Below are 14,873 nucleotides of genomic sequence, written 5' to 3' on the forward strand. Positions count from 1 at the left end.
TTATTCTTAGTGGTATTTTTCTTTATCTTCTCCCTTTCCTTCATCACCAACCAACAAAGGGATTCAACACCTTGCTGCCTTACTCTCCCTTTGTGCCCTTTCTTTTTGCTCCTGCTTTCCCTACTCCCTTACTCTTCCTATATTTCCTCTTCGTTACTTCCTCTCTCTCTCTCTCTCTCTCTCTCTCTCTCTCTCTCTCTCTCTCTCTCTCTCTCTCTCTCTCTCTCTCTCTCTCTCTCTCTCTCTCTCTCTCTCTCTCTCTCTCTCTCTCTCTCTCTCTCTCTCTCTCTCTCTCCATTTCCAGTCAATATTTCCTTATTCGCCTTCTAATCATTTTACTGCTCCGTTTTTCTTTCCCTCTCCCTTCTCTCCCTCCGTACTCCATTATTTCTCCTGTTTCCTCTTACTGTTACATTTCTTCCTCCTCCTCCTCCTCCTCCCCCTTCATCCCTTCTGGTCATTATTTTTCGGTTCTGCTTCTAATCGTTTTACTGCTTCCTTCATTTCTGACTCTTCTCTTCTTCCCTCTCTCCGTATTCCCTTGTTCCTTCTATATATCTTCTTATGGCTACTTTCCTTCACCCTCTCTCCCTCTCTTTCATCCCTTATAGACATTACTTCCCTGTTCTGCATCTAAACGTTTTACTGCTTCCTTCTTTTCTTCCCTCTCTCCGTATTCCCTTGTTCCTTCTATATATCTTCTTATGGCTGCTTTCCTTCACCCTCTCTCCCTCTCTTTCATCCCTTATAGACATTACTTCCCTGTTCTGCATCTAAACGTTTTACTGCTGCTTCCATTTCTCGACCCATTATTCCTCTCCCTTCCTTCTCTTCCCTTCCTAACCCCCTCCCAGACTCGCACTATAGGTAGGGAGAAAGAGGAAGAGGAAGAGAGGGAGGAGGAGAAGAGACGCAGAGAGGAAGGAGGGCCGGTGCGGAGGGAAGGGAAGGGAGGAGGAAGCGAAGAGGAGGTAGCGTGCAAACCTTCCTTTTTCTTCGTGGTAGTCGTGTGTTCTCCTTCTTATTACTGTGATTTATTTGGCGTGTTTCTCTCGCTAATGCCGCGGACACCTCTGTTAATGCTCCTGCAAATGGCGGCGGTGGTTGCTGTCTTTATCTTTGCTATCTTTACCTCCTGAGACCCCAAATGGCGGCGGTGGTTGCTGTCTTTATCTTTGCTATCTTTACCTCCTGAGACCCCAAATGGCGGCGGTGGTTGCTGTCTTTATCTTTGCTATCTTTACCTCCTGAGACCCTAAATGGCGGCGGTGGTTGCTGTCTATATCTTTGCTATCTTTACCTCCTGAGACCCTAAATGGCGGCGGTGGTTGCTGTCTATATCTTTCCTATCTTTACCTCCCGAGACCCCAAATGGCGGCGGTGATTGCTGTCTTTATCTTTGCTATCTTTACCTTCTGAGACCCTAAATGCGAATGGTGTGAGGAAGGGAAGATGTCGCAAGGGAAGACGTACACTTTCCTTCTTCCTTCCTTCCTTCCTTCCTTCTTCCATCCTCTTGTCATTATCTTCCTTTCCTCCTCCTCGTTCCCCTTTGCTTCCTTCCTTCCTTCCTTCCTTCTTCCATCCTCTTGTCATTATCTCCCTTTCCTCCTCCTCATTCCCCTTTGCTTCCTTCCTTCCTTCCTTCCTTCCTTCCTTCTTCAATCCTCTTGTCATTATCTCCCTTTCAAGTCATTCCTCCTCCTCGTTCCCCTTTGCTTCCTTCCTTCCTTCCTTCCTTCCTTCTTCAATCCTCTTATCATTATCTCCCTTTCCTCCTCCTCGTTCCCCTTTGCTTCCTTCCTTCCTTCCTTCCTTCCTTCCTTCCTTCCTTCTTCAATCCTATTGTCATTATCTCCTTTCCTCCTCCTCGTTCCCTTTGCTTCCTTCCTTCCTTCCTTCTTCCTTCCTTCTTCAATCCTCTTGTCATTATCTCCCTTTCCTCCTCCTCGTTCCCCTTTGCTTCCTTCCTTCCTTCCTTCCTTCCTTCCTTCCTTCTTCCATCCTCTTGTCATTATCTCCCTTTCCTCCTCCTCGTTCCCCTTTGCTTCCTTCCTTCCTTCCTTCCTTCCTTCTTCCATCCTCTTGTCATTATCTCCCTTTCCTCCTCCTCGTTCCCCTTTGCTTCCTTCCTTCCTTCCTTCCTTCCTTCCTTCTTCCATCCTCTTGTCAATATCTCCCTTACCTCCACCTCCTTACCCTTTGCTTCCTTCCTTCCTTCCTTCCTTCCTTCCTTCTTCCATCCTCTTGTCATTATCTCCCTTTCCTCCTGCTCGTTCGGGTGTGCTTCCTTCCTTCCTTCCTTCCTTCCTTCCTTCCTTCTTCCATCCTCTTGTCATTATCTCCCTTTCCTCCTCCTCGTTCCCCTTTGCTTCCTTCCTTCCTTCCTTCTTCAATCCTCTTGTCATTATCTCCCTTTCCTCCTCCTCGTTCCCCTTTGCTTCCTTCCTTCCTTCCTTCCTTCTTCCATCCTCTTGTCATTATCTCCCTTTCCTCCTCCTCGTTCCCCTTTGCTTCCTTCCTTCCTTCCTTCCTTCCTTCCTTCCTTCTTCAATCCTCTTGTCATTATCTCCCTATCCTCCACCTCGGTCCCCTATGCTTCCTTCCTTCCTTCCTTCCTTCCTTCCTTCTTCAATCCTCTTGTCATTATCTCCCTTTCCTCCTCCTCGTTCCCCTTTGCTTCCTTCCTTCCTTCCTTCCTTCCTTCCTTCCTTCTTCCATCCTCTTGTCATTATCTCCCTTTCCTCCTCCTCGTTCCCCTTTGCTTCCTTCCTTCCTTCCTTCCTTCCTTCCTTCCTTCTTCCATACTCTAATCATTATCTCCTTTCCTCCTCCTCGTTCCCCTTTGCTTCCTTCCTTCCTTCCTTCCTTCTTCAATCCTCTTGTCATTATCTCCCTTTCCTCCTCCTCGTTCCCCTTTGCTTCCTTCCTTCCTTCCTTCCTTCCTTCCTTCTTCAATCCTCTTGTCATTATCTCCCTTTCCTCCTCCTCGTTCCCCTTTGGTTCCTTCCTTCCTTCCTTCCTTCCTTCCTTCCTTCCTTCTTCAATCCTCTTGTCATTATCTCCCTTTCCTCCTCCTCGTTCCCCTTTGCTTCCTTCCTTCCTTCCTTCCTTCTTCAATCCTCTTGTCATTATCTCCCTTTCCTCCTCCTCGTTCCCCTTTGCTTCCTTCCTTCCTTCCTTCCTTCCTTCTTCAATCCTCTTGTCATTATCTCCTTCCTCCTCCTCGTTCCCCTTTGGTTCCTTCCTTCCTTCCTTCCTTCCTTCCTTCCTTCCTTCTTCAATCCTCTTGTCATTATCTCCCTTTCCTCCTCCTCGTTCCCCTTTGCTTCCTTCCTTCCTTCCCCTCTTCTAATTTCCTCGTCCCATCGTAGAAAGAAGGATGTTGATTCACTCTCTCGACCTTCTACCCCTTTCAGTTATCCTGTATTTTTATTTCTGTTATCTTTACCATGGCTCCTGAGACGCCCAAATGCCCGAGGAGTGAGGCAGGGAGGATGTCACCTGGGAAAGCGTTGAGGAAGGGATATCAGGTCACTCCATCTATCCTCTCTCCTTTGGGCCTACCTTTGCAGCGCCTGCTGAGACACCCAAATGCGGAAGGCAACTACACTGCATAAGAAAAAACAGCCCCTACACATATCTTTCCGTCTTGCTTATCCCTACAACGCATTTATCATAGTCCACATATTTGTTTTGTTTCCTCTATGTGATATCCCGTGAATGGAAACAAAACACAGGTTGAGGAGAAATGGGAGTACACTGTAGAAGAAGAGAACAAGTATATCATCCTTTCTTCCTTATCCCTGTTTTGTTGCCTCCATCTTTCCAGCTAATGAAGGCAAAACACAGGTTAAGGACGAAGGAAAGTACACTGTAGAAGAAGAAAACAGGTATATCTTTCTTTCTTCCTTATCCCTGTTTTGTTGCCTCCATCTTTCCAGCTAATGAAGGCAAAACACGGGTTGAGGACGAACGAAAGTACGTTGTAAAGTAAAAACTGAAACGCACGACGGATGTAGTTCAGAAAAGTGGCCCCGTTTTCGTCTACAAGGACAATGATACGGATTTAAGCACCGGGGCAATGAGCGGCCTTGTGTATACGTTGCTGATTTCGTTCTTTGTTTAGCTTCGTACTTTGATCTTGTGTGAGTTATGGCTTAATGTTCTCCATTTATACCTGCTTGTTTGAGTATGACCCCGCACACACACACACACACACACGCCAGCAAACACGCACACGACGCACAGGCAGCCCAGGAATGTGTGTGTGTGTGTAGGTGATGAAAATACACACACTGGTTGAGATAGAACATGGCAGGGTCAGGTGAGGCAAGAGTGACTTAGAGGGTTGGAATGTAAGAGTGAATGTAGAGTTGAGGATTTGGTTATGCTTTTAGTTCATTCATTCATTCACCATTCATTCATTCATTCACTCATTCATCTTCCTTCCTTTATTCATTCATTCATTCATTCATTCATTCACTCATTCATCTTCCTTCCTCCCTTTTTTCCTTTATTCATTCATTCATTCATTCACTCATTCATCTTCCTTCCTTCCTTCCTCCCTTTCTTCCTTTATTCATTCATTCATTCATTCACTCATCTTCCTTCCTTCCTTCCTCCCTTTCTTCCTTTATTCATTCATTCATTCATTCATTCATTCATTCATTCACTCATTCATTCATCTTCCTTCCTTCCTCCCTTTCTTCCTTTATTCATTCATTCATTCATTCACTCATTCATTCATCTTCCTTCCTTCCTCCCTTTCTTCCTTTATTCATTCATTCATTCACTCATTCATTCATCTTCCTTCCTTCCTCCCTTTCTTCCTTTATTCATTCATTCATTCATTCACTCATTCATTCATCTTCCTTCCTTCCTCCCTTTCTTCCTTTATTCATTCATTCATTCATTCACTCATTCATCTTTTCTTCCTTCCTTCCTCCCTTTCTTCCTTTATCCATTCATTCACCATTCATTCATTCGTCTCTTCTATAGTTTCCTTACTCCTTAATTTGCTTCTTTTGTTTGTTTCTATCTCCCGTTTCTTTATCTCTATCTTTTAGCTTGAACGCAAAAAATGAAGCTGAGAATATATGGTTAAGGTTTCGTTTTTTCTTCTTCATTCCTTCGTCCCTAGCCTAATATAGTTTTCCTTCTTCATTCCTTCGTCCCTAGCCTAATATAGTTTTCCTTCTTCATTCCTTCGTAATATAGTTTTCCTTCTTCATTCCTTCGTCCCTAGCCTAATATAGTTTTCCTTCTTCATTCCTTCGTAATATAGTTTTCCTTCTTCATTCCTTCGTCCCTAGCCTAATATAGTTTTCCTTCTTCATTCCTTCGTCTCTAGCCTAATATAGTTTTCCTTATTCATTCCTTCGTCCCTAGCCTAATATAGTTTTCCTTCTTCATTCCTTCGTCTCTAGCCTAATATAGTTTTCCTTATTCATCCCTTCGTCTCTAGCCTAATATAGTTTTCCTTCTTCATTCCTTCGTAATATAGTTTTCCTTCTTCATTCCTTCGTCCCTAGCCTAATATAGTTTTCCTTCTTCATTCCTTCGTAATATAGTTTTCCTTCTTCATTCCTTCGTCTCTAGCCTAATATAGTTTTCCTTCTTCATTCCTTCGTCCCTAGCCTAATATAGTTTTCCTTCTTCATTCCTTCGTAATATAGTTTTCCTTCTTCATTCCTTCGTCCCTAGCCTAATATAGTTTTCCTTCTTCATTCCTTCGTCTCTAGCCTAATATAGTTTTCCTTCTTCATTCCTTCGTCCCTAGCCTAATATAGTTTTCCTTCTTCATTCCTTCGTCCCTAGCCTAATATAGTTTTCCTTCTTCATTCCTTCGTCCCTAGCCTAATATAGTTTTCCTTCTTCATTCCTTCGTCTCTAGCCTAATATAGTTTTCCTTCTTCATTCCTTCGTCCCTAGCCTAATATAGTTTTCCTTCTTCATTCCTTCGTCTCTAGCCTAATATAGTTTTCCTTCTTCATTCCTTCGTCTCTAGCCTAATATAGTTTTCCTTCTTCATTCCTTCGTCCCTAGCCTAATATAGTTTTTCCTTCTTCATTCCTTCGTCCCTAGCCTAATATTGTTTTTCCTTCTTCATTCCTTCGTCTTTAGCCTAATATAGTTTTTCCTTCTTCATTCCTTCGTCTCTAGCCTAATATAGTTTTCCTTCTTCATTCCTTCGTCCCTAGCCTAATATAGTTTTCCTTCTTCATTCCTTCGTCTCTAGCCTAATATAGTTTCCTCACTCCATAATTTCCTTCATTCCTTCCTCTCTTGCCTACTATAATTCCTTTGCACACTTTGTTTCTTTCTATCCTTTCAGCGTGCGTTTCTGGAGGTTCAAATTTTGGCTCCATTTCAGACACGTAGGTCGACATTTTCAAACGCTTCCTTTTCTTACATCAATAATTTCCAAAGGCCAAGATAAGAGAGGTTAGACGCGTCCCCACGAGTGTTTCTTTACGTTCACGGTGTAGACACTTTGTCAAACCACCGCCAGGGTCATTAGACGCGTCCCCATGAGTGTTTCTTTACGTTCACGGTGTAGACACTTTGTCAAACCACCGCCAGGGTCATTAGACGCGTCCCCATGAGTGTTTCTTTACGTTCACGGTGTAGACATTTTGTCAAACCACCACCAGGGTCATTAGACGCGTCCCCACGAGTGTTTCTTTACGTTCACGGTGTAGACACTTTGTCAAACCACCACCAGGGTCATTAGACGCGTCCCCATGAGTGTTTCTTTACGTTCACGGTGTAGACACTTTGTCAAACCACCACCAGGGTCATTAGACGCGTCCCCATGAGTGTTTCTTTACGTTCACGGTGTAGACACTTTGTCAAACCACCACCAGGGTCATTAGACGCGTCCCCACGAGTGTTTCTTTACGTTCACGGTGTAGACACTTTGTCAAACCACCACCAGGGTCATTAGACGCGTCCCCATGAGTGTTTCTTTACGTTCACGGTGTAGACACTTTGTCAAACCACCACCAGGGTCATTAGATGCGTCCCCATGAGTGTTTCTTTACGTTCACGGTGTAGACACTTTGTCAAACCACCACCAGGGTCATTAGACGCGTCCCCATGAGTGTTTCTTTACGTTCACGGTGTAGACACTTTGTCAAACCACCACCAGGGTCATTAGACGCGTCCCCACGAGTGTTTCTTTACGTTCACGGTGTAGACACTTTGTCAAACCACCACCAGGGTCATTAGACGCGTCCCCATGAGTGTTTCTTTACGTTCACGGTGTAGACACTTTGTCAAACCACCACCAGGGTCATTAGATGCGTCCCCATGAGTGTTTCTTTACGTTCACGGTGTAGACACTTTGTCAAACCACCACCAGGGTCATTAGACGCGTCCCCATGAGTGTTTCTTTACGTTCACGGAGTAGACACTTTGTCAAACCACCAGGGTCATTAGACGCGTCCCCATGAGTGTTTCTTTACGTTCACGGTGTAGACACTTTGTCAAACCACCGCCAGGGTCATTAGACGCGTCCCCATGAGTGTTTCTTTACGTTCACGGTGTAGACACTTTGTCAAACCACCACCAGGGTCATTAGACGCGTCCCCATGAGTGTTTCTTTACGTTCACGGTGTAGATACTTTGTCAAACCACCACCAGGGTCATTAGATGCGTCCACATGAGTGTTTCTTTACGTTCACGGTGTAGACACTTTGTCAAACCACCACCAGAGTCATTACACTACTTCTCACATCAATCATTTCTAAAGGCCAAGATAGGAGAGGTTGGACGCGTCCCCATGAGTAATTCTTTACGTTCACGGTGTAGACACTTTGTCAAACCACCACCAGGGTCATTACACTACCCTGGAAATGCCCACCAATTCTACGAAAGCCTTGTTAAGTGTACGTATATATGTATGTATGTATGTATGTATGTGTGTGCATGTGTTCGGCTACCGAAATGTTTAAGAATTGGTCCGTAGATTCATACCAAATACGTCTAACCAAAATCAATAAATAAATAAATAAATAATGGGCGAGCTAACTGCACACCCCACCTAACAACCTTTATTTCTTCTTTATTTATGCGTGTCTACTTCGGTATAATTAGAGGGATTTAAGTATAGTGTACACACACTCAAGTAAGTATCGTTACACATTCAGCACGATACAAACTGACGCCAAGGACGAAGCCATTGATAACAGGCTACTCATGTTGGTATCAATGCGTGTGTTAGGAGTGGCTTCACTTGCCTGAACCAAGTAAGCGGGACTCGTAAATGAAGCAGAATTTGAGCTGGCACAGTAACGCTTCATGAAACACACAGGTGGAGTCTTAGTCGAAGTGACTTGATCTGTATTGTATGTAGCACTATAATACTGTCGTGTTTGGGTGATGAAATTATGCTGTAACACTTCACACACAAGTGAATAGTTAACATTTCGTACATTTAGGAGACAATATGATAAACCCCTTGCGTTATTGTTAAACATTCGCTATAGGAGCATAGTATATATTACACATTGTTAGAAAAACAGCACAGGTATGGTTGATTTTATTGTATTGAAATGCTATTAGCAATGCTTTTAGCATTGCATCTTGAAGTTGTGTTATTTATTCCCACAGCTTGTTCATGAGAGAAAAGACACGTTCAGTGGAAGCATTGGTTTAAGGATGGCGCATCATGAACTGAACTATATATGACATGCGTTGATGGTTGACGTTTTTGTCTTTGACGTGGGGGAATACTTTTGCCCACCGCTGTTACGTATATCATATGAACATTATTGTTTTAGACTTTGTGAGTGTTAAGCTTAAACAAGTGGCACTCAGATCACTCCATTGACATTATGATGATATCTGGTATCTCAGTGTCTCCCTTCCTCTTTATCCCTCCCTTACGGGGGTTCTGTCCTGCTTCCCCCAGCAGAGCTGAGGTGGTGGGGGTGATCGCACTTTTACCAACAGACGAAGTACAGTATTCAAAAATATAAGCAGATTCAGACTTAAATATTTAGCTGTGTGCCTGCGTTATTGGACAGTCAAAAAAACACTGGTAAGTTAATATTCGTAAACCCGAAATAACTGCTAAGATAATTTGCAAGGCTATTATTATTCACGTAAAATCTAAACCAAAAAAAGGGAAAATAATTAAATTAACACGATACCGCGACACATTAATCATAAAATTTGGAGATAATGTAAATAAAATAATAAGTGATTTTGCCCTAGTAGCAGTATTAAATCTCTGAAAAGGAAGATAAGCAGTTAAATAATCATAGCATCCACGTCTCAACAGTAAGTCCACACATATAAATTCGTCAATACCAATACACTACAAACATCATAACTAAATCAAATTGTTACCATAAATATATTCCGTTTTCCCGTCGAAGTTTAATAATCATGATAACTTCCATTTCTGCGCAATAAATACACACATCGATCAGTTAAATCACAGTGCTAATAATTAACTACAAAAACTACAACTTAAGCAAAATATAACCATAAATAACATCCGCTTTCCCGCCATTCGCACCATACGACAAAACAATCCCTAACCGCAAAATCCCAATAAAGAGTACACAAAATGATCACAATCAACACTAATAAGCTACAACTAAATCGAATTGTTGCCATAGATATTTTCAGTTTTCCCGCCGTTCGAATACGTTAATAAAAACATAAAAACAACAGCCCGTCAACGTGAGATCGATAGAAACACCCGCGTAACGGCGTCGTGTCAGACAAGCAAAGACCCGCCTGCAGTATCACCTTGGAATGACCTGGAAATGTGTCACTCGCAAGCGTGGTCTGCATCAAAAATTTCACGTCTCGTTTTATTGTGCTAGTTTTTAGAGCATCTTATTAACTGCGTAGGCTATATGGGCATGATGAGGAATTGTACTATTATCATTAGTTTGTACGATATGTTATAGTACTCGCAAGCGTGGTCTGCATCAAAAATTTCACGTCTCGTTTTATTGTGCTAGTTTTTAGACTTTAGAGCATCTTATTAACTGCGTAGGCTATATGGACATGATGAGGAATTGAACCGAGGAATATTGTCATTAGTTTGTACGATATGTTATAGTACTCGCAAGCGTGGTCTGCATCAAAAATTTCACGTCTCGTTTTATTGTGCTAGTTTTTAGAGCATCTTATTAACTGCGTAGGCTATATGGGCATGATGAGGAATTGTACCGAGGAATATTGTCATTAGTTTGTACGATATGTTATAGTACTCGCAAGCGTGGTCTGCATCAAAAATTTCACGTCTCGTTTTATTGTGCTAGTTTTTAGAGCATCTTATTAACTGCGTAGGCTATATGGGCATGGTGAGGAATTGTACCGAGGAATATTGTCATTAGTTTGTACGATATGTTATAGTACTCGCAAGCGTGGTCTGCATCAATAATTCTACGTCTCCTTATGCTGGGCTAGTTTTTTACAGCACTTTGTATAATACATAGATTATATGGGTATGACGACGTAGAATAAATAATACTAGGAATACGAGATTAGTTTGTACAATAGCCTATAATAGTCCATATACATGTCTATCTGTCGTGTCTTCACCAGTCACTTCTATCTAATACAGTAGGCAAGTTAGTTTCCAAAGTCTCTAAGAATAATGCTGTTTGGATATTAAAGAACATGATGGAAAGGGAAAATAATACCGAGGAATAAGTCAGGAAGTCAATAGGAATTATAAGTCTCTTGGTCAAATTGTTGTATATTTGTCTGTCACGTCTGTTAATTGTTCTAGTTGTCCAAGTTAATTATTCTTTACTATTTGCTGCGTGAACTAATGAGCAAGATAGCGAGGGAAGATTACCATTACCACTCTTAACTTTTCACCGTCTTTTAATACGTCTCTCTTCTGTCATCTTGTCGCGTCTCTAATAATCTAAAGTTCGCAGTGTGTCTTAACTTGCTGTGTGAAGTAATGGACATGATGGCCAGGGAAGATTACTATGGAAAAACTTACTCATAACTTTTCACCGTCTTTTAATACATGTCTCTCTTCTATCATCTTGTCGCGTCTCTAATAATCTAAAGTTCGCAGTGTGTCTTAACTTGCTGTGTGAAGTAATGGACATGATGGCCAGGGAAGATTACTATGGAAAAACTCACTCGTAACTTTTTACCGTCTTTTAATACATGTCTCTATCATCTGCCGGTCACGTTTCTTATAATAAATAGTTCGCAGTGTGTCTTAACTTGCTGTGCGAAGTAATGGGCATGATGGCCAGGGAAGATTACTATGGAAAAACTCACTCATAACTTTTCACCGTCTTGTAATACGTCTCTATCATCTGCCGGTCACGTTTCTTATAATAAACAGTTCGCAGTGTGTCTCGACTTGCTACGTGAACTAATAAGCAAGATGGTGAGCGAGGAATACGGTGGAAAACCTTATAGTATTCCCTCTTTTACCGTCTTTTATACATGTCTCTTCATCTACTTGTCACGTCTCTCGTAATAAATAGTTCGCAATGTGTCTTGACTTGCTGTGTGAATTAATGAAGATGATAACAGAGGAGGAACACGAGAGAATACGTCATAAAGTCCGTATATACACGTTTCTTTGTCTCCTTTGTTTGTCCGGCAGGAAGAAAGGGATGAAGAGGGGAGACGCCGCTCCCCCTCCTCCGCCCCCCTCCTTGCTCCAGCCTCTTTTCTTATTGTTTTTATTTTGTTTTTTCTTAGTTATTGATGTTCCTATAACGACAACCCGAACCCTTCTGTCTTATATACGTTACTTGTGGCTTCAATACCTTACTTGGATGACTTAAAATATCAGTAAAGCGTGTATTGGCATTCTCTATCACACTGTCAGGTTATAATCAGGTTTCGTAATGATAGACAACCTTTTCGACTTTATTTCATTACTTGTAGCAATATTATCTTACTAGAATAACTAAAAATAACTGTTAAGCGCATATTTGCATTCTCCACCAAAATGTCAGGGTATTCTCAATTGGTTTGAAAATAGCATCCTTAAATTACCTTCCTGACTATAATTTATGGCTTGTGGCTTCAATACCTTACTTAAATAATTTGAAAAACTGCTAGGAAAACAATGCCATTCTTGACTCATCAAAAAACATCAGGTCGAGAGCATTCAAAACGTAGACAAGTCAATAATTTTCAAGTTTTCCAGTTATCCGAAGCAGTATCATTCTAATCCGGGCATTCAGATGAAACTATACGCCATTAAGATTATCCCTGCACATGACTTGAAGGGCTGGGACTGTCAGGGCGTCGCTAAATCAAAGAGTTCGTGAATTAATGATAAGGAGATGGTGAGGGAGGGAAGGGTGAGGGTGAGGGAGGGTGTCATATGTCTCCCCTGCCTAACACAACACATCCACGGGTATATAAGTAAGATATGGGTGACGGGTGTGAGGTGACGGGTGAGTGACGGGTGAGGGCCGTGGCGCGAGGGTAAGGGTGAGGGAGGGTGTCATGTCTCCCCTGCCTAACACAACACATCCACGGGTATATAAGTATGATGGGTGACGGGTGTGAGGTAATGGGTGGGTGATGGGTGAGGGACGCGGCGTGAGGGTGAGGGAGGGTGTCATGTCTCCCCTGCCTAACACAACACTAAGAGGGGTGTATAGATAAGATGGGTGATGGGTGACGGGTGTGAGGTGATGGGTGAGTGATGGGTGAGGGCCGCGGCGTGAGGGTGAGGGAGGGTGTCATGTCTCCCCTGCCTAACACAACACTAAGAGGGCTGTATAGATAAGATGGGTGATGGGTGACGGGTGTGAGGTGATGGGTGGGTGATGGGTGAGGGAGGGAAGGGTGAGGGTGAGGGAGGGTGTCATGTCTCCCCTGCCTAACACAACACTACGAGGGGTGTATAGATAAGATGGGTGATGGGTGACGGGTGTGAGGTGATGGGTGAGTGACGGGTGAGGGAGGGTGTCATGCCTGCCCTGCCTAACACAACACTACGAGGGTGACGGGTGTGAGGTGATGGGTGAGTGATGGGTGAGGGTCATGAGGGGTCAGGGGTCACACTCACCATGGCGCCGCCCCGCCCCACGTGGCAACCGTCGCTAAGGTAAACAACGGGGCTCCTCCACCGCCGCCACACACACACCAAGATGATCCACATGTCTTAAATAATGCCTAAAACTTGTACTGAAATCTTCCTGAACCTTGTATATATATTCAATTATTTGTTCTTATTTTCTAGCTGGGTTCTGTTACTGATTGATTGAAAGTTTATTGTTGCAGGGAAACAACAAAGGAGAAGGGAGGACCATGCCATCCCAACCCCAGGCAGTACCACTGATCTCTATTATAACTATAATAGAGATCAGTGAAATCCCCCAAGCTCTTGGCTCGGCCATGCAGCCATGTCGACGCAGCACTTTCGCGAGCAAGGCGCAACGCATCCGATCAGCGCGGCGACTCACTACTCACTCCACTTTATTGCATTAGATTTTCGTTTACAGTTTCAAATTCAGCACATTTTTCCGATTCAGATGGTAGGCTATGACATGTGCCAATGTAACAATAATCAGGGGGTAAAAAATGGAAAAGAAAAAATTAATAACAAGTCTATCTGACAGAGGTTCGCCGAGTCTCTGGTAATTAATTAACTTGATAATAGCAGTAGCAGACATAACTATGTGATGTTAAATTTATCTCTGTCTCGCCATCCGTCACGGCGTCACCCTAATTAAGTTAGCCGCTTGTTGCTTCTAAATCCAGGCTCTGGGAACCCTCTATGTATATAACTCTGTGAGCGGCCCGCTGAGGGCCACTCACAGAGTTATATACTAGTAACTAGAGGGTTCAACTCCTATCTCTCGCCACGGTGAGAGGTGAAGCAACTGCTCGATCCTGCCTGTTGGTCGCCATAGAGTGACAGATTGGCGGCCTTTCCATGATTCCACATGTTCACACATAACCACTATTAGCTACCCACCATTATGATATTTTGGAAATTGAGCCGATCATCGTGTTGATGAGACATTGCTGCATGTCATGATCACAAGTTTCTTGCACCTAGGTATACCAACAATAAGATAATGAGAAAAAAATGTGGTAGTGTATAAACACTTTTGTTCACCTTTTGTTTCAACTCCTTGTCATTCATGTACTTTTTATTGCATTAGATTTTCGTTTACAGTTTCAAGCTCAGCACATTTTTTCGATTCAGATGGTATATGACATGTACCAATGTAACAATAATCAAGGGTAAAAAAAATGGACAAGAAAATAGCAAGTCTATCTGACAGAGGATCGCCGAGGCGCTGGTGGGCAGAGAGGAAGAGGTGTTATTATTTTATGGATTTATTGGATGAAAGTAATGCTAAGTACTAGTACTACATACTATAATTGTTGATTCATGACACACATACAGAGGAGAGAGAGAGAGAGAGAGAATTATCGTGTGGATTGTGTGTGTGTGTGTGTGTGTGTGTGTGTGTGTGTGTGTGTGTGTGTGTGTGTGTGTGTGTGTGATCAAAACATAACAATAATAATAATAATAACAATAATAATAATAATAATAATAATAATAATAATAATAATAATAATAATAATAATAATAATAATAATAATAATAATAATAATAATAATAATAATAATAATAATATAATAATGTTGTCCTGGAAGCTTCCCCCGGCGTCCATGGGCCTCTAGAAGGCTCCGGGAGGAGCGATCGAGCAGGGGGGCGGGGAGCAAGGCGAGCCGGGGCGCGGCCAGACGCCAGGCGCGAAGTGTTGCCAACTCGCATATATTTTTGCTACATGTTCTTGTATGATCTAAAATATACTGTAACATTCTAGACTGTACTGTTCATCTATATATATACATATATATATATATATATATATATATATATATATATATAT

General features: G+C 42.5%; 1 protein-coding gene across 1 annotated transcript in view; it reads right to left on the reverse strand.

Moving 5' to 3' along the window:
- The window catches only part of LOC126995905 (dynein axonemal heavy chain 5-like), a 237,639-nt gene extending 224,580 nt beyond the window's left edge, over positions 1 to 13,059 (reverse strand). The window contains exon 1 of the mRNA XM_050855800.1: positions 13,031 to 13,059. Within this exon, the coding sequence (XP_050711757.1) occupies positions 13,031 to 13,033 (3 nt within the window). The 5' untranslated portion in view covers positions 13,034 to 13,059. The remainder of the gene's footprint in view (positions 1 to 13,030) is intronic.
- Positions 13,060 to 14,873: the final 1,814 nt, after the last annotated feature.

This window comes from Eriocheir sinensis, chromosome 9 (genome assembly GCF_024679095.1).
Source record: "Eriocheir sinensis breed Jianghai 21 chromosome 9, ASM2467909v1, whole genome shotgun sequence".
Taxonomy (NCBI): Eukaryota; Metazoa; Arthropoda; class Malacostraca; order Decapoda; family Varunidae; genus Eriocheir; species Eriocheir sinensis.